We start from the raw sequence: 24,990 nt of genomic DNA on the forward strand, positions 1-24,990 counted from the left end.
GTTTCCCTCCCTTGGCCCCCACTCCGTCACCTGCTGCTGCTGCTACATTTGGATTTTATTCGTAAGATGTTTTCAGCAAAATTTATGATTTGTGTTTATTATTATTATTTTCCTTATTCACGTGGGGAGCAGGTAACAGGAGCACTCGGGCGTAAAACCACGCGTGCCAAGGGGAAACACTGTCATCCCGTGCAGATGGAACAGATGGAGATTAGTCCACACTTGCTGTACTGCTTTCTCCTGGCAAGCCAGGGTATGGCACCCCCTCGATGCCCACGCACAGGGAGTTTCGCGACAACTGAGTGATCCGCCAACCCTGGCTGCCTCTACCGTGCTGGAGGATTACAGTAGGGCTGAACGATTAATCAATTTCAAATCGAAATCGCAATTTAAAACTACGCCATTAGCAATTTTCAAATCGCATTTTTTTTGCGATTTGAAAAGTCCTATTACTTTCTTATTGGAATTGTTTTATTTTTTATGATTATAACTATATTTATTCAACTTAATTGTTTTATGTTTGATTGTTCTTTTTCAATTAAAACATTGTAATAAATACATGTTGAAGCAATTCATATCGTTTGCCGAAAGAACCAAAGAGTAATTCCTGCAGTCACGAAAGCTTCAAATCAAGTTTCAAATCAAGTTTCATATCTTTTAAGTTATCATCCTTGCATTAGAATACAGAGCAGTTTCTATTTTGATGGTATCATGTGAAAATGCTCCATCACATGTTTTAAATCTATTACACAGTCAATATTGAACTGAAGCTTGACTTCAAAAAATTGAATCGCAAATCAAATCGCAATCGCAATGTCAGCAAAATCGCAATTAGATATTTTCCCCAAATCGTTTAGCCCTAGATTACAGAGCACGTGCATAGCGACCCAGCTGATGATAATGATGATGCTGCTAAAGACGATGATGATAATAATGATGATGCTGCTAAAGACGATGATGATAATGATGATGATGATGCTCAAGACGATGATGATAATGGCAGTGATCATGAAGAATCGGAATATTTATTTGAAATTTTTAAAAAATCTTTATTTAGACTGCAGGAAAAATCCGATGAGCAATGAAGCTCTTTGTCACAAATGTCCAGTAGGGGCGGGTCAGCAAAGCTATACCCATGACGATAAAGTTTGCTATTATGATGTATGTTAAAATATTTCAAATCGAAAAATCATCTGAGATGGGACGCTTCGTTTGCAATGGTGTCCATCGTGTAAATTGATTTGACACATGCGCAGCAAAACAACGTAATGACACGCACACAAACACTTTGAAGTTCACGATCATGGTACTGATAATGGCGATGATAATGATTATGAAAACGTCTCTAACAATAATGCCAGTCTACGATGGTGTCTATAATGGATAAGGCGATGGTAATAATGATTATGGTAGTGATGAAAAACCTGCTAATGTTGAAAGCTATATTGATGGTGATAATGAAGCTGCCACTTCCTCTGATGATGATCAAGATCATGATGAATAAGGTGATGATAATGAAGCTGCTGGTGGTGGCGATGCTTTCGCTAAAGTCCATGTGATGACGATTAAACGTCAGATTCACGTCACTCGAACTGTGAGCGCCCCCTCTCGTCCAGGAGAGACCCCGGGGGATGAAGGGTGTGGGGGGGGAGCAATACAAAGACAAAGATCCCCCGTGTAGCCTCAACAGACTGTTAGGGCAAGTGCTGTTAGCGAGCACCTATGAAGGCCGGCACGGCACACGAAGTGGTGTGTGGCCATCGTCTCCCTAGTGGCGATGTTTACACACCGCACCAGGTACTCCTTTGAGGCTGAGTCGACCTAGGGAAAGCCCAGGACCGGTACAGATAATCATAACCGGTGGTGGCCGTGAGCGGAAATCGAACTCGGGTCACCGGATTCCTAGCACACAATACGAACGAGACGATACAGACGGGAGATACAACAAACAAACAAAAACCAAAATCGATTATCGGATTCGCTGGGTGAATGATGGCGAATGATGATTGGTGTGTGTGTCGTAACGGTCGATGATTGAACAACACAAAACGCAGAGGTGTCGGGGCTGTGAATCAAAGTGGCGCTGGGGCAGGAGGCGTCGTGGCGAGAAGGGATGGAGGATGATGGATGTTGCCGCGGAGTGTTGAACTTCTTTCGCACCGCACGCAGCCAACCGTGCGAATCGCTGGTCGGTAACTTTAAACACGGAGAGTGGCAGCTGCGCGCAGATAGAATGAGTATCGCCTGTTGCAGGGGCCGTAGCCTTGATGATGCCTTCATCCAGCAGTGGATCATTGCAGACCATGATGACGACGATATTTAGTGTCGAGTTCGCGTGGTTTTTTTTCATCAATGTTCTCGCTGCGTTCGAAATCGCGGTCCGATTAATAAATTAACAGAACCAGCATTTTTTTATTTAAAGCTTTTGTGACTGCAGGTATTAATATTCTTGGTTCTTTCGGTAAAGTCACGTAGAAAGAACCAAGAATAAGAACCAGCATTGTGTCAGGGCAGTTGTTTAACCCTCGTTGCCTCACAGCTAACAAGGAGATTGCTTCGACTCCCGACTCGGGGGCCTCATTGCGTGTTTAGTTCACTCCCCTCTTCCCTGAATGGCTTTCCTCCGGGTTCACCGGATTTCTTCCCATAGCTACGAGAAAAACAACAACCCAATATACAAGGAATCGTTCCTGGCCAAACATCCCAACGACGAAGTGATTAATTATTTATTACCTGTGCCGCTGGACTCACCTGGGGTCACACCCAGCAGCAACATCGCCCCCTACCGCAAACAATTGTCAGGAACTCTCCTTTTAAAAAAAACATACAGGGTGCTTAAAAAAAGTGATAGTTTTTAATGGAAAAAGAACGGATAATAACACTGTCAGATGGTAACAAATGTCATGTTAACAGCTTCAAAGAGTCTTCACTCGTTCGTCATCATTGTCAACACGTGCCTGGAATCTTCTCCAGGTGGTCTCCAGAGCTCGGAGGCACATTTATTTGTGGTATTGTTGTAAATTCTCAGACGTGTTAACATTTATTTGTGGTGTTGTTGTAAATTCTCAGACGTGTTAACATTTATTTCTGGTAGGAACCTCCTGGTTACACCAGCCCACAGGGGATTATTGTGTCCATCCATCCGTCGTGCAACCAAAAATGGGAGGGGTGGGGCTGAGTGGAGAGGGGAGGGTGGGGAGGGGCTGGGTGGGGAGGGGCTGAGTGGAGAGGGGAGGGTGGGGAGGGGCTGAGTGGGGAGGGGCTGGGTGGGGAGGGTGGGGCTGGTTGGGGGGTGGGAGGGGTGGGGATGGGTGGGGAGGAGCTGGGTGGGGAGGGGAGGGTGGGGAGGGGCTGGGTAGGGAGGGTGGGGCTGGGTGGGGGGTGGGGCTGGGTGGGGAGGGGCTGGTCATCCCGTGGTGCCCTTATAAAACTCAACGTTTAACCTACTCACGCCGGCTTGTGCCCGCCCTCACAGTCGGGCATATTTGCGGAATACACCACGCCGCCGTTGACCCTGGCCATTGACCGAGCAACCCAACGTACCTTCCAGCTCCCTCCGCAGGAGGAATGTGTTTTGTGTTGTTGTAAATTCTCAGACGTGTTAACATTTATTTGGAACACACAGTGTATACCGTTTAGAGGTTCGTCTTGGGTAACAAGCGGAATAAACTATAAATAAAGAACCGGCCGATTGTATTACTTATTTAAAATATCTACTGATGAGGAAATCAAGCTGCGGGTTTCCGGCTGTCCTGCTTTCTGCAGGATACGCGACTTCGTTATTTATGTTCACAAGAGAACTTCGCTTCGACCCGAATATAATGATGAGGTGGTGATAAGCACAGTCCTTTCTTTATACGTGTAGCAATCCCACCGTGAATGCATGTGTAGTAAGTTGATGAGGAGACGATGAGGAAGTTGAGACACACTGTTTATTAACTCCGGGACAGATACAATAGTTGAAGGGGTATCGGCCCCTTCACCCGTACTATGGGAAACCCACCCTAGTACTAAGCCCTCTGTCCTGTCCCCCAGTCCTCCTCTACTGGGCTACGGGAGGCTGACTGATCTGGCCCTGGCAAGCACAGATCTCGGCACCAGCTAACCAGCCTTGCCCTGATAAGGGCAGCGGTCTGGAAGCTCTTGGGCCGCGCCACTGGCTTACCCGGCTCGGCCCTTATAAGGACGGCGAGACCGGGGAGTCCCAGGGCCTAATCTCCGAGTCTTGGATCTTCACTGGTCAGCTTCGTGTCGAACTGCCTCGAGCTCTTTGGGTTCCACCTTTTATAGGGATCGCCTCCGAGGGCTGGGGGCGTGGGCAATAACTGATGCGGACGTCGGTGTGACCCCCCGTGTATGTGAGTGCCGACAGCCCTGTGTTTGTTGTCCGCCGTTTCTCCCGTAATAACCCCTACATCACCCCCCCCTGTACAGCTCGCAGCCGTCCCGGCTGCAACAATCCCTCAACCCCCAAGAATAAAGATTAACACCGTCAATACACGTGTGCCTCGTAACAGTAACAATAACAAGAACAAGCGTAACATCAACCGATGGTTCCCTAAAAAAAAAAAAACCCCCCCACCCGGAACCGCAACACATATACAGAACGGTATAACAGCACATGCAATCAGCATATCGCGATCACACGCGTACATTGAAGCACAATAGCAAGCAAATCTGCAGGCGACCAACACACCATCAATCCCGTCGTAACTTTTCAACCACAACACAGTTATTCCCTCTCATGCAACGACCGCATCGCACACAGCACCTCGCAGCATAATACAGCCCAAAAAAAACATTTTTTTTTTCAATTAAGCCCATCGCGCACGGTGACCCACGAGATGGTACAGCACAGGATACCCGACGCTCCCACGTTAATAATTAACTTTACCATCAAGATAACAACTCCACGCAGCAGCGCACACACTCCCTTTGAAACTCAGCAACCACAGCAGACTCTCCGTCCATTCCCAACACACGCACACACTTACATGGACAGCAAGCAACAAGCAGATAGCGTGGTCATCGTTATTACACACACATACAACCATTAAAAAAAACATATATACAATGAGCGGGTTCCGCAGCAACGGAACACGCGCGGAAAGCTAATCATAACAACCGGCGCGTTTTGGCGCGAGTCCGTGCAGCGGGCCCGTCACAAGGGGCCGGCTTGGTAGAGTCAGTGGCAGGTGTCGCATCAGCAGGTGCCTGGTCGTCCGGTTTCCCGGACGTGCCAGCGCCGCCCCCCACGGGGGAGGCTGGCAGCCCAGAGGGCTTCAGTCCTGGGGCTCCTGAAGACGGGACAGTCATTAGTGGATCAGAGGCTGGCATCGATCCCGCCCCCCCGGAGTCAGAGGACTCCCCACATGTTCGGCCATTTACGTGGGAGGAAGCGTGCGGAGCAAAAAATGGCTTTAACCGTGAAGGGTGCACAAACCACCGACGCTTCCCCCACTTAATGCGCACACATTGAGGCCGCACAACCTGCACAATTTCAACGGGGCCCCTCCATGGTCGCAACAACTTAGCCGAGGTGGCCAATGGCACCTGAGGGCAGTGCAACCATGCTCGGTCGCCCGGGTGCCATTCGTGCGTGTGAGTCCGGCGCGACCGCAATCTCTCGTTTTGTTTCTGGCGAGAGTCAGAGTTTTGCATGGCCGCCTGCCGTGCCTCCGCCAAGCGAAGGATGTTAAATTTAACATGGTCGGCGATTTTCGACTTAGCATGAGGCGCGGCAATCGTCAGCTGAGTCGCGACAGGCGGGTCAACCTCGCGACCATACATCAAAAAAAATGGCGAGAACCCGGTCGCCGCGTGAGGAGCCATCCTGTATGCCGCCAGGACTCCCCCGATCCGTAGATCCCAATCGTTTTGGGACTCAGATACCTGGTGGGATAGCATGGACGTAAGAGTCCTATGCAAGCGTTCCACCATCCCATCCGTTTGTGGATGGTAAGGCGAGGTACGAACTTTCTTTGTACCCAAAAGGCCACATACCTCGTGTAAAAGGGTACTAGTGAAATTCTTTCCCTGATCGGTCAACAACCGTTCCGGAGCGCCTTTGTCGAGGACGTAGCCCTGAACAAAAGCCTCCGCAACGGCCGCTGCGGACTGGTTGGCGAGGGGCCAAGCCATAGGCCATCGCGTGAAATATTCCACGCCAACCAGCAGGTACTTATTACCCCTCGGCGTGGAAGGAAACGGTCCCAAAATATCAAGGGCGACCAGCTCGTTAACCCGGGTGACCGAAATGGACTGGAGCGGTGGACTGGCTCCCTTCGCCGGCGGCTTCCGTTGTGCACACTGGGTACAGGACCGCAGCAGATCGTCCACGTCTCTTGCCATGCCCGGCCAAAAGTAATTAAGCTGGAGCATGGCAAGTGTTTTGAGGGTACCCAGGTGCAGGAGCCGTTCATGAGCAGCCCATACAGCCCTACCCCTCAACGTGGAAGGCACCACCAGCCTGTGACGGCGGATCGTCCCGTCCCAATGCATGAGTAAGCCCTGGCACCACCCCCATGAGTCAACGCCCGACTTCCCTTGACCTGATCCTTCCGCGCGACGTCGTAGCGCCAGGAGGGTCGCATCCTCCATTTGGAGGCGACCCCACTCAGTACTTGACAAGCCAAGTAGGGAATCACTCCCACCCTCCGAAATAGGACCAGCGTCCGAAGGAGTATCAACTGCGGCCGCAAGAACCCGATCCCGGCCGTCACTTGCCGATTTGCAACGGCCCGAACCCAAGAAACAAGTGCAATCCGGGGCGATCGGCAGGCGTGATAGGGCATCGGCGTTGGTGTGGCGAATCCCCTTCCGGTAAGTTGTCTCAAAATCGAAATCCTGCATGATCTCGAGCCATCGGGACAACTGCCCCGATGGCTGGTTAATTCGTAGGGCATACTGCAACGCTGCATGATCTGTACGGACGGTGAAATGCCGGCCGTACAGATATGGCCGGTACTGTTGGATAAAGAACACGATAGCCAACAGTTCGCGGCGGGTGACGCAGTACCGCTGCTCGGCCGGGGACAGTACTCTACTACCATAAGCCACAACGCGCTCCACGCCACCCACAATTTGTGACAGCACGCCTCCAATCCCGGTATTGCTTGCGTCCGTGTCGAGCACGAACGGCATGGAAAAATCGGGGTAGCTTAACGGCGGGGCCCCCACCAGGGCATCCCGAAGAGAGACAAAAGCGGCGTTCTCCACCGGCCCCCAATGAAATTTGACCCCTTTTGACGTCAAGGCATGTAGTGGCTTAGCGATGGAAGCAAAGTCCGCAACAAACCGGCGGTAATATGAAGCAAAGCCGATGAAGCTTCTAACCTCCCCCACCGAGGTGGGAATAGGCCAGGAGCTGACACAACGCGTTTTGGCGGGATCGGTTGAGATACCTGACCGGCCGACGATGTGACCCAAATATTTAACAGATTCGCGCAGCAAATGGCACTTTTGTGGCTTGAATTTCAAATTAGCAGCGCGCATTTTGAGAAAGACGGCCCGAAGCCTATCAAGGTGTTCCTCGAACGTCTTACTGAATACGATAACGTCATCCAGGTAAATCAAACACACCTCCCATTGCAAGCCAGCGAGGACCAATTCCATCAGGCGCTGGAACGTCGCGGGAGCAGAGTGTAATCCCATGGGTAAGCGATTGAATTGGAAGAGGCCGTGCGGCGTTCGGAAAGCTGTTTTGGGCCTGGATTCGTCGTCCAAGGGAAGTTGCCAAAATCCTGAGAGCAAATCCAAAGTGGAAAAGAATCGCGATCCCGCGAGGGCATCCAGCGATTCGTCCATTCGAGGAAGCGGATAAGCATCGGCCACCGAGATCTTATTTAATCGCCGGAAATCAACGCAGAACCTTAGGGACCCGTCGTGCTTTTTGACCAACACTATGGGTGCACCCCAAGGGCTGGTCGAGGGAGAAATGATGTCCGATTTCAACATGTCATCTACAGCCGATTTGACATGATCCTTTTCGGCGGGACTTAACCGAAAAGGATTTTGGCGGATAGGAGCGTTGTCACCGGTGTCAATATGGTGGCGTAGCAATTTGGTACATCCGATATCGTATTTGTGTTTACTGAAGACGTCGGAAAATTCTCGCAATAAGGCGCGTAATCTAGCACGTTGTGCGTCAGACAGGTCAGGTGACTCAGCACACAACGCATCCAGCCAAACCTCGTCAGCGTCTGAGGCTAATCGCGTTTGAGAATCGGTGGCCACCTGGCCAATGATCGGCGTTTCCGCAGGTACCGGAACCGCATGTGCGAACACGGTACCTTGCGAAACCACTGCCGTCCGTGTCCCAACATTGAGGACCGCGATAAACGGGTCCCCATCCCCTTTAACAATAGTCTGGGCCGTCACCAGATCTGGCCCACTCACCCCGGCTCTAGATGGTCCCAAAATAACGCCCCGGTCAGAGACTCCTTTATCGAACGGTCGACGCAAGCGCAAGGGTACCAACATCTGTGCCCCCGGGGGTACACGCACCGTCCGAGCAACAAGCGCCTGTACCGTAGCACAGGCAACACGCACGGCAGGGGTGGCAGGTAGGAACGTCATACGTCGGCCCGATGGAAGCTCGATGCATTGCTGGTCAATCAGAATTTTGATGGGCAATTTGGCCAAAAAGTCTGTCCCCAACAGGCACGGAATAGCCAGCGAGGAGGAGACGAACACCGGGCCAGATAGTTTAATGTCCCCTATCGAAATTTGCGCTCGAATTTGACCGATAATACCCAACGAGCCCCCATTCGCAGCGTAAAACGGTATATCGACAGGGAGCAACGGGCGACTCTGAACGGGCAGGATATTATAAATCAAATCTGAAATGATAGTTGCCGAAGCTCCCGTATCGACCAATAGCCGTACCTCCACCCCGTCAATATGCCCCGCGACAACGGACGACCCCGCTGATGCAGCCACAACTCGGTGAGCCAACTCGGACCATTGGCCCGGTTGGAGCGCCCTCCCCGACATGCCGCGACCCGACGCACCAGCACCCAACCCCCGAGAATTGTGTATCGGACCATGTGATAGGAAAGTGGGTGTGTGTGCAGGCCGAACATGTGGGGTGCCATGACTTGCCCGAGGATGTTGCGAAGGCTTGTGAGGAGGGCCGTCCGCAGCTCCAGGTCTCGCACCGCGCTGTCGAGGAGCCCGGCATCCGGACGCCACGTGGCCCCGGAGGCCACAATTATAGCAGACGACGAGCGTTCCAGAGGACTTGGGCTGGTCTTGGTGGCTTGGAACGTCCCGAGCCGGTCGCTCGGCAGATCGCCATCCTGCAGAACGATCCGCAGCGAAGGCTCCCTCCATTCCAGAAGAGGTTGCCGCCACGGTGTGTCGTGCAGCAGCTTTGTTCGCCTTCCTCCGCTGGGAGATGAGATTGGCGTGAATGTGCCTTGCAGCCCGCAGTGATGACATATCCGCATCGTCCTGCGCTAAGATGGTGAAGTCCAGATCGTCAGCCAGCAGCAAAATTTTCTCGGCCACCATCGCATCGATCCCCTCTTCATCCATACGCGGGAAAGCGTCTTTCGCCAATGACAGCAGGGCCGTGCGATAAGCGAGTGGCGATTCCTTATCACCCTTCTGCCGTTCATAGAAGAGCTGGCGACAATCGGAGGGCGGCCCATAAACGGTGGCCAGCAGCTGCAGCGCCGACTGAATGGTGGAGCGTGCCGACTTGGGTGCAGCAGTGAGGGTGCCCAGGGCGTCGCCGTCCAATAACGCCGGGAGAGCACACAGCGCCTCGTTGTCCGACCAGCCTGCCATCTCTTGGTGGGCCAAGAACCGGCGCTGGAACCCCCCCCAATCGCCGTCGCTTGCAACAAATACCTGCAGGGCCGGCAGGCGTTGCTGGAATGTCGGCTCCGTCTCCGATCCTCTTGCAGCGTCTCTTGCAGCATCCGTAGCGCGTCCCCGTACTGTATGGTCGGTGCTGGCGTCAGCTGGTGGTGACGTTTCAACCCCTGATAGGCTGCCACCGCGACCCGCCTCCGCCGATGACGTGGCGGCTGCTGGCTGGGCACCGTCTCCCGCGTGACGAGCTGGGACTCCTCCCTCCGCCCCTACTGTCTTTGTGGCGGGATTTTCGAGTCGCCCCGCTGTTGTAAAGGCGGGAGTTTCTGGCGGGCGTTGTCCATCTTCCCGCCGCGTCGCTCCTCCCGGCCCCAGGCGAGTTATTTGTTCCAGCATAGCGGCCGCTGCATACAAGAGCTCCGCCAGCCGCGAGTGAGCCAACGCCAACTCGTCAGTCGACGTCCCGGCCCTCTCCGACGGCCCCGCCGATGTCGGAGCCGGCAGCAGTTGTGCAGGTACGTCGGCGGCGATGTCTTGCACTGCCCCTCCCTCGTCGTCATCCTCTCCTGGGTCTTGGGCACGAGTCTTCCGTCTCGTATCCATGCTTGGCCCACTTCCAACACCAGATGTAGTAAGTTGATGAGGAGACGATGAGGAAGTTGAGACACACTGTTTATTAACTCCGGGACAGATACAATAGTTGAAGGGGTATCGGCCCCTTCACCCGTACTATGGGAAACCCACCCTAGTACTAAGCCCTCTGTCCTGTCCCCCAGTCCTCCTCTACTGGGCTACGGGAGGCTGACTGATCTGGCCCTGGCAAGCACAGATCTCGGCACCAGCTAACCAGCCTTGCCCTGATAAGGGCAGCGGTCTGGAAGCTCTTGGGCCGCGCCACTGGCTTACCCGGCTCGGCCCTTATAAGGACGGCGAGACCGGGGAGTCCCAGGGCCTAATCTCCGAGTCTTGGATCTTCACTGGTCAGCTTCGTGTCGAACTGCCTCGAGCTCTTTGGGTTCCACCTTTTATAGGGATCGCCTCCGAGGGCTGGGGGCGTGGGCAATAACTGATGCGGACGTCGGTGTGACCCCCCGTGTATGTGAGTGCCGACAGCCCTGTGTTTGTTGTCCGCCGTTTCTCCCGTAATAACCCCTACACATGTATTGCGCGTGGTGCAATGATGTCGACGTTCGGCCTTTATAGATTGGGGTAGAAGCAACTTGGCAGGATCGGAAAGAGAACGCGCGGCAATGCAGCGGTGTGGATGCGATGAGAAAGAGAAAGGTTTTTTACAGTATGGGGTGGGTACAGTGTGATGGGTGAGTACAGTGCGTGGTGGGTGGGTACAGTGCGTGGTGGGTGGGTACAGTGCGTGGTGGGTGGGTACAGTGTGTGGTGGGTGGGTACAGTGGGTGGAGGGTGGGTACAGTGTGTGGTGGGTGGGTACAGTGTGGTGTGGGTGGGTACAGTGTGGGTGGGTGGGTACAGTGTGTGGTGGGTGGGTAGTGTGTGGTGGGTGGGTACAGTGCGTGGTGGGTGGGTACAGTGCGGGATGGGTGGGTACAGTGCGTGGTGGGTGGGTACAGTGCGTGGTGGGTGGGTACAGTGCGTGGTGGGTGGGTACAGTGTGTGGTGGGTGGGTACAGTGGGTGGTGGGTGGGTACAGTGTGTGGTGGGTGGGTACAGTGTGGTGTGGGTGGGTACAGTGTGGGTGGGTACAGTGTGTGGTGGGTGGGTACAGTGTGTGGTGGGTGGGTACAGTGCGTGGTGGGTGGGTACAGTGCGGGATGGGTGGGTACAGTGCGTGGTGGGTGGGTACAGTGCGTGGTGGGTGGGTACAGTGCGTGGTGGGTGGGTACAGTGGGTGGTGGGTGGGTACAGTGGGTGGTGGGTGGGTACAGTGTGTGGTGGGTGGGTACAGTGTGGTGTGGGTGGGTACAGTGTGGGTGGGTACAGTGTGTGGTGGGTGGGTACAGTGTGTGGTGGGTGGGTACAGTGCGTGGTGGGTGGGTACAGTGCGGGATGGGTGGGTACAGTGCGTGGTGGGTGGGTACAGTGCGTGGTGGGTGTCAACCTCCCAATGTCGGCGACGTTGAGCTGACTGGACCCGGGTTCGAACTTTGATTGCAAAGTGAAGTTGCCACACCCAGCAGGGAGCTATCAAGTGCACATTGTTAATCGATTGACGCATCGATTACCACGAGCGGCTTCATCGTCACCTACAGAAGCAAAGCGATCTGCTCAAATGAACATTGACATCCCTGATCCCGCGGTGGAAATTCCCCATTACTATGGCTGAGGGCGAGTATGATCATAGTACAACCACTGTTGACTTCCACACAAAGTTGGAACCTGGTCCATCGACCGGAGGTCGATCCGCCGCTAAACTACTTGACGGATCATCATTTAATAATTTTCATCAGCAGCGGTACCAACAGCAGGTTTATTATCATCATTATCGTAATCATCGACACGTCTATCATCAGCAGAAGCATTGTCAGCCATAGCTTCATCATCAAAGTTGTAAAATGCACGTGTTATTATGTTACCCATGGAATCCTCCTACTGATCTTCACGATGGTCCTCCCAGATGTTTCTTAGCAGGGGGCCATGCTGCTGCTGCTGATGTGTCATCCCAGCTGAATAATTTACGCGGGTAAAATGTTCGGACATCGGAACGTTTGACCAAGTCACAATTACACCGTCGGGGGATGAAAGGGGAGAAGGCGAGAACATAGAACAACCAAACACCCACATGTGCCCGAAGTCAGGTTTCGAACTCAGCGGCCCTATTGTTGAGAACTTAGCGGCCCTATTGTTGAGAACTTAGCGGCCCTATTGTTGAGAACTTAGCGGGTTTATTGTTGAAAACTTAGCGGCCCTATTGTTTCGTGAGACACGAACAAGTGGTGCCATCACGCCGCCAAAGCCAAGCGATGTCCAAGTCTCATTTGCATGGGCACGTCACCCGAGTTATCTTTTGACCAGATTTTACAGCGCCATCTACCACCATCATCATCACCACCACCGCCCCCGTGCAGTAACCATGGACCCGCGCCTAACAGTGATAAAAGCTTCGATTTAAAGCTTTCGTGACTGCAGGGATTCATCTTCTTGGTTCTTTTGGTAAAGTCACGTAGAAGGGAAATAATAAAGTAATAAAAATTAAACAAATATAATAAAATACAATTGTGAGAATTGTATTTTATTATGTTGTGTTTTTATTACTTTATTATTTCTCTTCTACGTGGCTTTACCGAAAGAACCAAGAAGAGTGCTAAAAGTGTTTTGTCAATAACGCAGTGGCCTTAAAAGTACATCTAGGAGAGGCGACGTTTCGGGTAAATGGCCTTTGTGCTATAAAGGGCCCATTGCCCGAAACGTCGCCTATTAAATGTTACCTTTGTAAGGCTGCACCCGATGTTATTCTGTTGTGTGTGCATCTCTTGTCAACGTAGGTTCGCCAAATAGTTTGCCTAAAAAAGGTAGTCCACTCCCCATGGACTTTCACCTGGCCAAAGTGCGGCTTGGGTTTATACCGGGCTCCACCCACACCTGTGTACGCATTCACCTGTGGACAACTCATTCACGTGTGTACTCATCTGTGTGTACAACATTCACCTGTATACTCAGTCACCTCTTCTTTGTTCTTTCGGTAAAGTCACGTAGAAGGGAAATAATAAAATAAAATAAATAAAACAATAAAATAATTCTCACGACGTTTCGGCCACAACGCAAGCAGCCGTCCTCAGGTGAAGAACAGGTCTGTCGGAAAGACAGCGTCTGAATGTGTTTCCGACAGACTGTTCTTCACCTGAGGACGGCTGCTTGCGTTGTGGCCGAAACGTCGTGAGAATGATTTTATTATGTTTTATTTTTATTATTTTATTATTTCCCTTCTACGTGACTTTACCGAAAGAACCAAGAAGATGAATCCCTGCAGTCACGAAAGCTTTAAATCGAAACTCATTCACCTGTGTACTCAGTCACGCGTGTTTTCACCTGTGTGTTCATTCAAGTGTGGAGAACATTCCTGTGTGCGTTCATGCATAAGTGTGTATATAACTCGTGTTAGTACCACCTGTGTAGAGATTCACGTGTACTTAGTAACAAATAAAATTCGCCTGCACAACATGCATCTGTGTTCTCATTCACTTTGATAATCATTCACCTGTGTGTACTTATTCACCTAAACGCATTCACCTGTGGACAACTCATTCACGTGTGTACGCATCTGTGTGTACAACATTCACCTGTATACTCATTCGTCTGTGTACAACTCATGTACGTGCATAGAAGAGCCATCTACACCCTTGTGTAACGTGTACAGCCAATCTGTCGTCCCACTTGTATTAGGGCATGTTGTGTGCTGGAGGGGGGGGGGCTGTTATATGACCATACTTCACCACACTGGTCAGTGCCGGTTGATGAAGGCTGGGTAACATTAGGCGTGATGCCACATTAACAACAACAATGGATGTTTTTTTCTGCACTGGTCTCTGCGCTTGACTTTATCCACACACACACAGTTGTACGTCGTGTCAAACGCGAATAAAATCACACCCGTGTGTTCGCCTTTAATTCTGGGAAATTCTTTACGCAAGGTCTTATCAGCTGCGTGCCAATGCGTCTCAACTTCCTCATGCCTGCCCCAACTCCCCACCCACTCTCCCGGTCAGAGCCGACGTGAACGCACATTGCATAACACCACACACACACAATCACCCACCATCAACCACCAACTCGCACACCCATAGCTCCCTCAATACACCACCATTGTACCCTCAATGCCATCGCCACCAACACCAACAAACATTCTCCGTGGTCATCATCACTCCCTCAATTCCATCACCACCAACACCCCGAACGATATCATCTCTCCCCCAACACCATCGCACCGTGAATACAGCCATCACCAACAACCCCCTTAACGCCACCAATCCCCACCCAACAACACCACCACCACCACAACCACCATAATCACTACACCCAAACCCCACAACTACTACCACCGTTACCATTACAATGCCAACATTACTACGGTGTCCGCAAAACCACCATCATCAACACAACCAACATCGCCCCACCATCACCATGACTGTGGAATTTCTCCCAACATGGGCAGCTGTAATCTCATCACGACCATCACGGCCTGAGAATGAAATGGCTCAGCCACGCCAGGATGTCTCGGTTAATTTGGTGGAACTTAAAATGATTCTACTTTGTGGCGGTACTATACAACCACCACCACCCCTGCCTTCACCAACCCATATTAACCAGCGTGGTCATGTAACTCCCAATGATCCGTACAGAATCTGAATATTTATTCCTGGAGGAATCCGACGAGCTATGAAGCTCTTTGTCACTGATGTCTACGGCAGCGGGCTCACACAACAAATCTCTGGACACATTTACATCAATCCACTGCTCGATGAACGCCTACCAACAACGCCGTGTCGAGCATACGGATTGTTTTGACCATACTTCACCACATTGGTGATTTTCGAAAAGTTTTTTGGTTTGGCCATGTTTGTTTGTTGTAGTACGGAGTTAGACTGATGGCCTTAATCTAAGTGGTCTTGTGGTTGTTGTTGTTGTTGTTGTTTGACTTGCATCCCACTGGGATGTTTGCACACAGCGTTGGTGTACGGTGCTTTTTCTGCAATATTTTGCTGTCTTTTCTTGGATTTTCTGTTTGCACAAAGTCACAGTCACTTTAAGATGTTTTCTTGTTCATGTTTTTTGTTTGTTGCGGTTGCACCCGATTCATGAGCCGAATGGCTCACAGGGCTATACCAAATAAATGAACATGAAATGAAGTAAATGAACTTGAAATTAAATAAATGAACTTGCTTATAGAGGAATGAGGGGCACAGGACCGTGTCGAGGTATCACTTGTGAAGCCAATGATGTAAAAGCCGTGGCCGGGAATCGAACTCGGAATCAATTGGTTCACGTCGCAGCGCGCTAATCAACCACTGCGCTTTTATCGATTAAGTTACATTGTAACGCGAACTCTAACGCAGGTATTTACGACGAATTTTACTGCCAAAAGCACGGTTCGAGAATGAGAAAAACGCTTACATATTCACTTTTGGAGCTGACACGACTTTACAAACGAGGCGGAAAAACAACCGAGGAAACAGATGAATAATATTAACAAAACATTTGATGGTAAAACATCCAGACGAGAAAGTCGATTGCTATTTAAATAGAATCGCGACCTGTCAATCAAGACGCGACATGAATCGAATCGTTAGACGGCGACTCCGTCGTAAACCCCTGCAGCCACAACGGGGAGAAAAGTGAATCGAATCGCGGACTAAGAATCGAGACAAGCTGATTCGCGGGCGGCGGAGATCGTTACACGCCCTTGGAATCGATACAAAACTCCGGCGCATTGTGAGAATCGGATCGGCGTGGGGAAGCTGTCATCCGGCAGTGGATAAAGCACTGTGGGTCTGTGATGATAATGATTACTGCTGATGGTGGTTGGGTGCTGGTATCTTCAAGAGCGTGCGAACAGAATGCCATTACGTTCATTCTGCAACAACAACAGCAGCCGACATTCGCAACTAAGTGTCGGGGACGTCACCACGCCGGCCTGTGCCAGGCTAGGTGCACTCTGAAAGCAGGTGAAGCGTGGAAGGCTCGCAGCTGCTGGCAAGGAGAGCCCCAGGTGTTATGGGTTAACAGACTGAGATGATTGACAGATGCACCACCTCTGCTCACCACTGCCAACTTGCACACACATAACTCGTCTGACAGAGCCTCCACCACACAAGAGATGATGATGATGAGGGCGGTGTGTTTTTTTCGCTGTTAATGGTCCATCATCATAAATGTATCATCTTGAGCCACCATCAATCCGCTGCTGGATGAAGGGTTCCAGAAGCCACCGCCATCCCTCGCTGTTCCGATTCGGCAGTGATCCACCCATCCGAGTTGAATTAACCGCTCCATCTCCCCTCTCGATGCACGCCCCTCTCGTTCCGAGATGCTGTTCACCTCTTCAAACGTTGAGTCGTTCATTCGCAGTCGACCATCTGGCTGAGTGTGGTGAGGTTAAAGTCTTCTGGCCAAACAAACAAACAAAATCTTCCATCCGCCCGCCAAGCGCTCCCTCTAGTGGGGGCATCCTCCGCCAGCAGCTGCAGGGCTGCGCCTTTAACCCCTCATCCCTCACGATTTTTTTTATAATTCACTGTATTATTAATTGGGTCAAGACTACATTCATGAGTGATTCTTGTCAAACTGTACACAGTTCCCCATTTTAATCCCCTCCCCGTTTCGTGTGCAACCAATTGCATGCAACAGCAAACTCAACACCAAAAGCAACCGATGCTGCCCCACAATGTAGGCTATTTTGTTGTTGTATTTGTTTGAGTGTTCGAACATCAGCCCCATAGTTTGCAAGGAGTGCCATTAACAGAACTGGATTTGCTGCCACACATGCAAGCCCTCCGCTTGATAGCATTGGCGTGGGAAGCCACGAGTAGATTGATGAGAACTAAAGAGAATGTGTTTATCTGCGGAGAGAGAGAGAACGGAGGTTCTGCTTCTATGGACAATGCCCTTTTAGTGAGCCGTAGCCATTTGCTGGGGGTTGGGGTAAGAATGTTTTAAGTTGAAGGGGGTGGCAGGGGTTGGGGTGAAGTCGCTAAGCATTGGGGGGGGAAAGGGGGGTTTAACTAAAGGACGCATAATGAGGGGGGCACGGCATATGGCCCATCGCCCCCCACCACCGCCACCACATCACCCCGACTATTCAGAAGTTATGGGAGCTCCCTGCGTTTCTGAAGTGGCCGTGTGCCTGCTCCAACACGGTTGGTTCATTTACTGAACTTCATTTCACCAAGTTGTGAATTCCCAACAGTGGTGACGATGAGGGGTGGTGGTGTTGATGGCAATGATGGGTGTTGATTATGTGATTATGGCGTTTAAGGGAACGAATATCATGGTGTTGAAGAGGCGATGGGGGTGTTGATGGTGTTGAGCTGTGAATCATGGTTGCTGATTGTTGATGATGTGGAGTTAGGGCGTGTTCCCGGAGGCGTTTGGGGATGGTTAGTTTACAGTGCAGCGTGTTTGCCTTTATGTCATCTTTCAATTGACTTTTGTACCACTGGAACTTGAGTCTCATGCAAGGCAGCCGAGTGATGAATGAATTTACCATTTAAGGACAATAGAGCATTGCGTGTCGCGATAAAGAAGGGGGCCCACAGCGATAAAGGAACTAAGAACTCCACACAAACACCCCCCCCAACTCTCCCCCCATGCATTTCTTGCAACCGTAGCGGGGAAAACGGAAGCCTCTAACTTCCCCCCCCTCCCCTCCCCCGCACCCCCCCCCCCCGCACTACCCCGCCCCTCACATCCCCCCCCCCTCTCTCTCAACCCAGCCGTCTCGGGGCTCGCGCGTGGCGTCGTGAGCCAATGGGGAGCGAGCCTCGCCAAATATGCCCATATAAGGGAATGGCGCTTGGGACGGCCGGGCCTATATAAGCGGGGTGGGACGGGCGGGCGGCCCCGTCTGTGCGCTGCTGCTCTACGCTCGCCCTCGTCTCCCACGCTCACTTCTGCCTCTTAAAAAGGTAAGGGACACGCCCGGCCTCTATGGAAATGCACGCAAGCTGAGTTGTTAACGAGTAACTAGCGCTTAAACACAAACTTGTAACTAGTTATCATTGTGTGTAACAAGCGGCAGCGCTTGATGTTGTGAAAGCTTGTTTTTCCTTTTGTGTGTAGATCGGGGTTTTTTTGTTGTTGCTAGGGTTGAAATAATTCGTAACTGTTGAGTTTAAGGTTTTTTGCGGAGTGTCTGGATGTTTAACTCGCTGCTGGGGCTTCTCCGCGGTGTCGTTTGGGCTGCTGGTTGTGTGGTGGAGGGGTCGCCGCCGAGTCCTTTTGAAAGCCGGCCGGTCTTTTGTTAGCGTGACAGCGGCCAACACCCCATCTGTCCCAGCTGCTGCTGCTGCTGCTGCTGCCTCCACTTAACTCGCATTATTAATGCATATCGGTAATGCCTGCAATTTGTGTTGTTGTTCCTGAGAGAAAATCGGTAGTGGTGGTGGGGGGGGACCAATTCGTGTAAGCCTTACGGCAATTTTAATTTTCATAGTTGGCAACGCAGCGCCGTTCCCACCACCGTCACTTAATTCTCCACTAAGCGGATTTCAGAAGTGGGCGGGGGGGGGGCGGCGGTTGTGGGCGTGGCTTTAGTTGGTGTAAGAGGGGGGGGCGCGCGCCCCTGGCCGGCGACCAATGGGATGCGTGCGTCGCCGAGCATGCCCATATATGGCAGTGGCGCGGGCTCGGCGCTGGCCGCCGTGTGACCATTTACGGGCATTGGCGACCGTTGGGCGCGCCCTTTGACCCCCCCCCCCCCCATGAGCCGTCAACGTTTCCGCCCCCTCGTGGAGGGGGAGGGGTAAGGGCGGTGGCCGCCTCCCATTGACAGGCGGGAGAATGCCGCCACTTTGGTTTCGCGCGTAACTTTTTTTAATTAGTTAATTCCACTATATGGTTTTAATTTTAACTAAGCCTAAGTATTTCTGGGGGGGGGGGGGGGGGTGGGGGAACTCGTTCACTGTCGGTGATGAAAAATGTAGCCCCGACTGATTTGCTTTGCGTTTTAATGTTACTCGATTAAAAAATGTGTAATTTCTGTTTGATAAAAAAAGATCGATCGGTGTTTAATGTGGCTTAGCCGGCGGATTACGTTGGAAATTGGGGTTTTCCTCGCGACTCGTATCGCTTTCTATTCTCAATCGACTGCATTGTGAGAGTTTTGGCGAATTGCCATAAGGAGTCCCTAGCACCTAATTTAATATTAATTACCTCTTTAAAGTGAACATGGATACACAACTACCGTTGTCTAATTGTTAAGTGTAGCGTGATACACATGTATGGTTATTCAACAGATTACATCACCAGGGTAGGCCTTTTTTTTTCTAAAAGCAAACTCTGCTCATCCAGGCAAGACTCTTAAAATGCTGATGCCAATACTTGATGATGATGGTTGAAAGTGCATTTGGGATCACGACACACGAGTTTATTGTTTTATGGTAACGACTCCAACTAAACTTTATTGTCTTTCCCTACCCCCTCCCCCCTTATCTTTTGCAGAAACAAAAAACCCCAACAAAGTAAAAATGGCAGAAGATGAAATTGCAGCGCTCGTGGTGGACAACGGCTCCGGCATGTGCAAGGCCGGGTTCGCCGGGGACGACGCTCCCCGCGCGGTCTTCCCCTCCATCGTGGGGCGGCCCCGCCACCAGGTAACCCCACCTGGGTCCCGCCCCCCCCTATGGGAACTGGAAATCCCCTTCACCTGGGCAACCCCCCCCATACCTGGGCAACCCCCACATACCTGGGGACCCCCACACCTGGGCGCCCCACCCCCCACATACTGCAACTCCCACCCATCCGTCCACATAGTCCACACAACAGCCGCATGTTGTCATCATCTTGAGGAAACGCGATGGACACGGAATTGGAATCTTGATGTGGATTGAAAGAATCAAATTAGTTATGAAGCTCTTTCCTCACAGATCCAGTAGGGGGGGGTCGGCAAGTTACAACAATACAAACAAAAAACAATTGTGTGCATAATCCAGTGGAAGACTAATAATTTACACACTGTGGCACAATGTGCAGGTTTTAATTTGTGGTGTTTCGCTCCAGTTTTGCGATGCATGCATTGCTCTGGAAACTGGTTATGATTTTCAATTGGCTGTTCAAAAATGGGTGAATTGAAATCCCCTGCAGGAAATAGTTGTAATTGGAAGCACAGTGGCCAAATTTTTTAGAAATATTTAATGCACTTTTCATCTACAATGTCAAATTGTAGGTGGCATAATGAGTCCACAACGCCTTCGGCAGCCACACATGCCTCCCAACACTTGACCAGCTGACTTTTGCAAGTGGAGCTGTGCAAGTGTGGTGATGACTTGTTTATAAGAAAAATCCACAGTTTTGCATACCTAAAACCACTTCAATTCTGCGTGCCACTTCTCATAGGCAGTGTGGATGTGCATCCGTGCTCTGCTCTAACATGCGTGTGTGTGGCTGGTGTTTTTTGCCGCGTAGGGTGTGATGGTTGGCATGGGTCAGAAGGACTCCTACGTGGGAGACGAGGCGCAGAGCAAGCGTGGTATCCTCACCCTCAAGTACCCCATCGAGCACGGCATCGTCACCAACTGGGACGACATGGAGAAGATCTGGCACCACACCTTCTACAACGAGCTGCGTGTGGCGCCCGAGGAGCACCCAGTCCTGCTCACAGAGGCTCCCCTCAACCCCAAGGCCAACCGTGAAAAGATGACACAGGTGAGGGAGGAGGCAGTTTGGAGTGGTGGTGATGGTGGGGGATAAAGTTTCTGTGTGCACGCTGGTGTGCAAATAAAATGTGCTGTTGTGGTGGTGGTTGTTGGTGGTGGGGGGTGATTTGGCATGTCGTCCTTGCGTGAGTGGATGAGGTGAATCGCTGGGGTTTTTGTGAGTCACTTGTTTTCACCACTTGAATTTCAGTTTTGTGAATATCTGACATTTCTATTGAAGGGGGAACTTGACGTAAAAGGTGCCTTTTCCTTATTTCTTCTTTCTGTTGTCAGACCTTTGCAGATCATGGCTGATGGCCCTTTTTCTTCTATCAGGTTTATGTTTTACTGTTTGAAATCCTGTTTTTAACATTTCTGATTGCATCCCTATAACCGCATGCTCCTTTTGCATCTTTTTGGCTGAACTTTTCACATCTTATTTTACGATTTGTGTTTCGAGTGAGGTGACAACTGCATGGTTTGTATTGAGACACCAACTGACGTGACCTTGTTTTATTCGATGCTTAACAACTCTCCTTTCCGTGCCATCCACAGATCATGTTCGAGACCTTCAACACGCCGGCAATGTACGTCGCCATCCAGGCCGTGCTGTCGCTGTACGCATCCGGCCGCACCACCGGCATCGTGATGGACTCTGGTGACGGCGTGTCGCACACCGTGCCCATCTACGAGGGCTACGCACTGCCCCATGCCATCCTGCGTCTCGACTTGGCTGGCCGCGACCTCACCGACTACCTGATGAAGATCCTGACGGAGCGTGGCTACTCGTTCACCACGACGGCCGAGCGTGAGATCGTGCGCGACATCAAGGAGAAGCTCTGCTACGTGGCGCTCGACTTCGAGCAGGAGATGGCCACCGCCGCGTCGTCCTCGTCGCTCGAGAAGAGCTACGAGCTGCCCGACGGACAGGTCATCACCATCGGCAACGAGCGCTTCCGCTGCCCCGAGGCCCTCTTCCAGCCGTCCTTCCTCGGTGAGGTTCTCTTCAGTGGGGTTGATAGGACTGATCTGACAACTGTCAACGAGAGTAAAATAAGAAATCGTTGAGTTGCAAGAAGGACCCCAAGTTGTGACTTGGTGGTCTTTAATGAACGCCCACATATGTTCTTTTAACGCCACGTTGCACTGCGCTTTTCACAGTAACCCCCACCAGGTGATGATACACTAACTGTGTGCCCCTCTTTTTACACCACGTGTGCCAACAGGAATGGAGTCGTGTGGCATTCACGAGACCACCTTCAACTCGATCATGAAGTGCGACGTGGACATCCGCAAGGACCTGTACGCCAACACCGTGCTGTCCGGTGGCACCACCATGTACCCCGGCATCGCCGACCGCATGCAGAAGGAGATCACAGCCCTGGCGCCCAGCACCATGAAGATCAAGGTGCTTACCACCACCACCTTTGCCCAACATTTAAAATTATCTGTACATATTTAAAAGTTGGGAGTTGCTTCCATTTAAAATTCCATTCCATGTTGCTTGTATCAAGTGTGTCCTCTTAACAAAAAGAAAGCTTTCGAGATTTAGTTTTCAGTCAATGTTACCACCCCAACAGTTTACTGGTAAATTATTAATGATGTGTCGTTGCTGGCATGGGGTTGCTGACCTGGGTTTTTGTTTCTCCCTCTCTACCCCCTCAGATCATCGCCCCACCAGAGCGCAAATACTCCGTCTGGATCGGAGGCTCCATCCTGGCGTCACTGTCAACCTTCCAGCAGATGTGGATCAGCAAGCAGGAGTACGACGAGTCTGGGCCCTCCATTGTGCACCGCAAGTGCTTCTAAAGCAGCCGCAGAAACGGCAACAAAACGCCACCAAACCCTCCTGCGTCTCGTCCCCCCTGTGCCGCCACTCTTAGGAGTCGCGATGTCTTAACAAAGGGGATCCTCCTCTGTTTAATCACTCCACCCCCACTTCACACTGTTGGGGGGTGGATAGGAGTTGGGCGACTTGGGGGCAGAGTTGCAGGAAGGCTCTTGTTTCTGTTCTTGGGCCTGTAATTGATTAAAAAAAATTGTTCCATCGTTTATCCATGCATTGTGGTGGCCCCCGTGTGGCCGTGTCAATGCCTGCCCCTCTCCATTCTTTTTCTAAGTCTAACTGCTCCATAGTACTACTAAACATGCAAGGTCAAGTTTTAATTGAATTGATACAAAACGCACTGATGCACTTGATTATTGCCCTTAATAGGTGAGCATTGTGCATTCCTAGATCATTCCACGTAGACTTCGAGTCTTCTCCTGAGATACAACTTGCTGCGTGAGTTGCAACAGTCCGAAAACTGGTTCAAATTTCCTGTACATTTAATTTCTCTGCTTGTTTTGTACGCAGACCAGAATTTGTCGTTATTTTTTTTACTTGCCTTAAAACTACTTAACTCCCATTTCTGGTGAAGTTGAAGGTGAACAGTGACGTTTAAAATCGTATCGCCTGTTGTGAGCAGCACATTTCACATGTTGACTTTGTTGGTTGTACCAATTAATAAAGGACCATGTCTGCATTGCTCTGTCATTCCTGTGCCGTCTGTCTAGTCACAACAAACACGTGTGCTGTTGCAGGATTCTATTTTGTAGAGGGGTAGGGGTTTTTGGGCCCACTGGCTTATGGCTCTGATCATTTGTCCAAAAATCTCCCCAAGCCAGCTCTGCCAAATACCGGGATTTAAATGCAAGCCATCTGCAACACCTGCAATGAGTTTAAATGGTACAACAGTTCATTGGCAATGGTAAACAATTTACAACACTCCAAACAACCCACCCTGGGATTAAGTCCAGTCCCACCTTATGTTTGACCATTTGTGGGGGGGGGGGGGGTTGACCATTCATTGTGGTCGGTTGGTGGACTTTGAAGGCGTTGGACCAAAATCGGCAAAGCCCATGGCACTTGTTAATGATGCGGTGGTTGGGAATCCTGAGTTCTATCCGATGGGTTGACAAGCCACCGACACCTGTATTGCAGCAATGTCCCCCAGGGTCTGTCATCTGGAATGAGAGGCCGCCAAATTCACCATAACATGATTAGAATTGAGCTCATTTAATCCAATGGGTGTTCAAGTAGTGCACGATATCTTCCCCTCATTAACACTGCCCGAAAAGAGCAATCTAAACTTTTCAAGGTATTGCTTTAAATAGTCTTCCTGCCATCAAGGGACAATGCCGAGTCTTGGTGCCTGCAAGTCAACCCTCTTTTTGCGTGGCTGATGTCCATTATCAGCTGGCGAGAGCGACTCCGAAAAGGATGAGGTTAGGATTTAATTTATATTTGTTGTACAGTCCTTTTGTCGGTTAACTAGTGGATGAAGGCCTCTGCTATGGCGGGTGTGGGGCTTGTTTGGCCATCAAACTGAACGTCTTCGGGCTGGGTGATTCGGAGTTACTGGACTTTTGCTCCGACTCAAACCGTGCCTGGGAATTGAATGCAGAGTTCTTGGCACGCTGCCATGAGTTTTTGTAAGTTGAAACTTGTTAATGTCCTCTGGAAAGCGGTAACTTGTAAGGGGACACATGGGCTATATGTCAATTGCTGTAACTTCCAAAACTAGTTTGTTCCCCTCAAATCTCACTTCGAACGAATGAGCAGACCTGCCGCAAGACGATAGCCAAAAGCTGAACTTGGAAATCCCCCGGCGTGTTTGTTCAAACAATCTGGCAATCTTAAATTATCCAACACACCGCCTCTGTTCACCCATCAGTATAAATGGGTACACCACAGTCAAGTCAACTAAACTATTTTTGTATTTCACCGGGCGGAGTTTATAGCTATATAGCTTTTATTTCGATTTTCAGAAGCGTCCTGGCGAAGTGAAATCTCAAAGTGGCTTATTGT

The 24,990-nt window shown here is 50.9% G+C and overlaps 2 protein-coding genes across 2 annotated transcripts in view; both read left to right on the top strand.

Moving 5' to 3' along the window:
- Positions 1-24,990, top strand: part of LOC133340676 (cytochrome c oxidase subunit 6B1) — a 240,484-nt gene that overhangs the window by 49,596 nt on the left and 165,898 nt on the right. The gene's annotated exons all lie outside the window — the stretch shown is intronic.
- On the top strand, positions 18,250-23,665 carry LOC133340615 (actin, cytoplasmic type 5). Its single transcript, XM_061548982.1, has 6 exons — positions 18,250-18,413; positions 19,948-20,099; positions 20,911-21,150; positions 21,696-22,134; positions 22,367-22,548; positions 22,806-23,665. The coding sequence occupies exons 2-6, from the start codon at positions 19,974-19,976 to the stop codon at positions 22,947-22,949; spliced, it is 1,131 nt and encodes a 376-aa protein (XP_061404966.1). The 5' UTR covers positions 18,250-18,413; positions 19,948-19,973; the 3' UTR covers positions 22,950-23,665.

This window comes from Lethenteron reissneri, chromosome 10 (assembly GCF_015708825.2).
Source record: "Lethenteron reissneri isolate LAM-NWPU_2019-01 chromosome 10, ASM1570882v1, whole genome shotgun sequence".
Lineage (NCBI taxonomy): Eukaryota > Metazoa > Chordata > Hyperoartia > Petromyzontiformes > Petromyzontidae > Lethenteron > Lethenteron reissneri.

What these genes read in the sequence shown, in the direction of transcription:
- LOC133340615 (XM_061548982.1), top strand. Translation starts at nt 19,974, where the DNA reads ATGGCAGAAGATGAAATTGCAGCGCTCGTGGTGGACAACGGCTCCGGC. An exon ending in TGGGGCGGCCCCGCCACCAG is followed by an intron (nt 20,100 to 20,910) that starts GTAACCCCACCT and finishes TTTGCCGCGTAG; the next exon opens with GGTGTGATGGTTGGCATGGG. An exon ending in CCAGCACCATGAAGATCAAG is followed by an intron (nt 22,549 to 22,805) that starts GTGCTTACCACC and finishes CTACCCCCTCAG; the next exon opens with ATCATCGCCCCACCAGAGCG.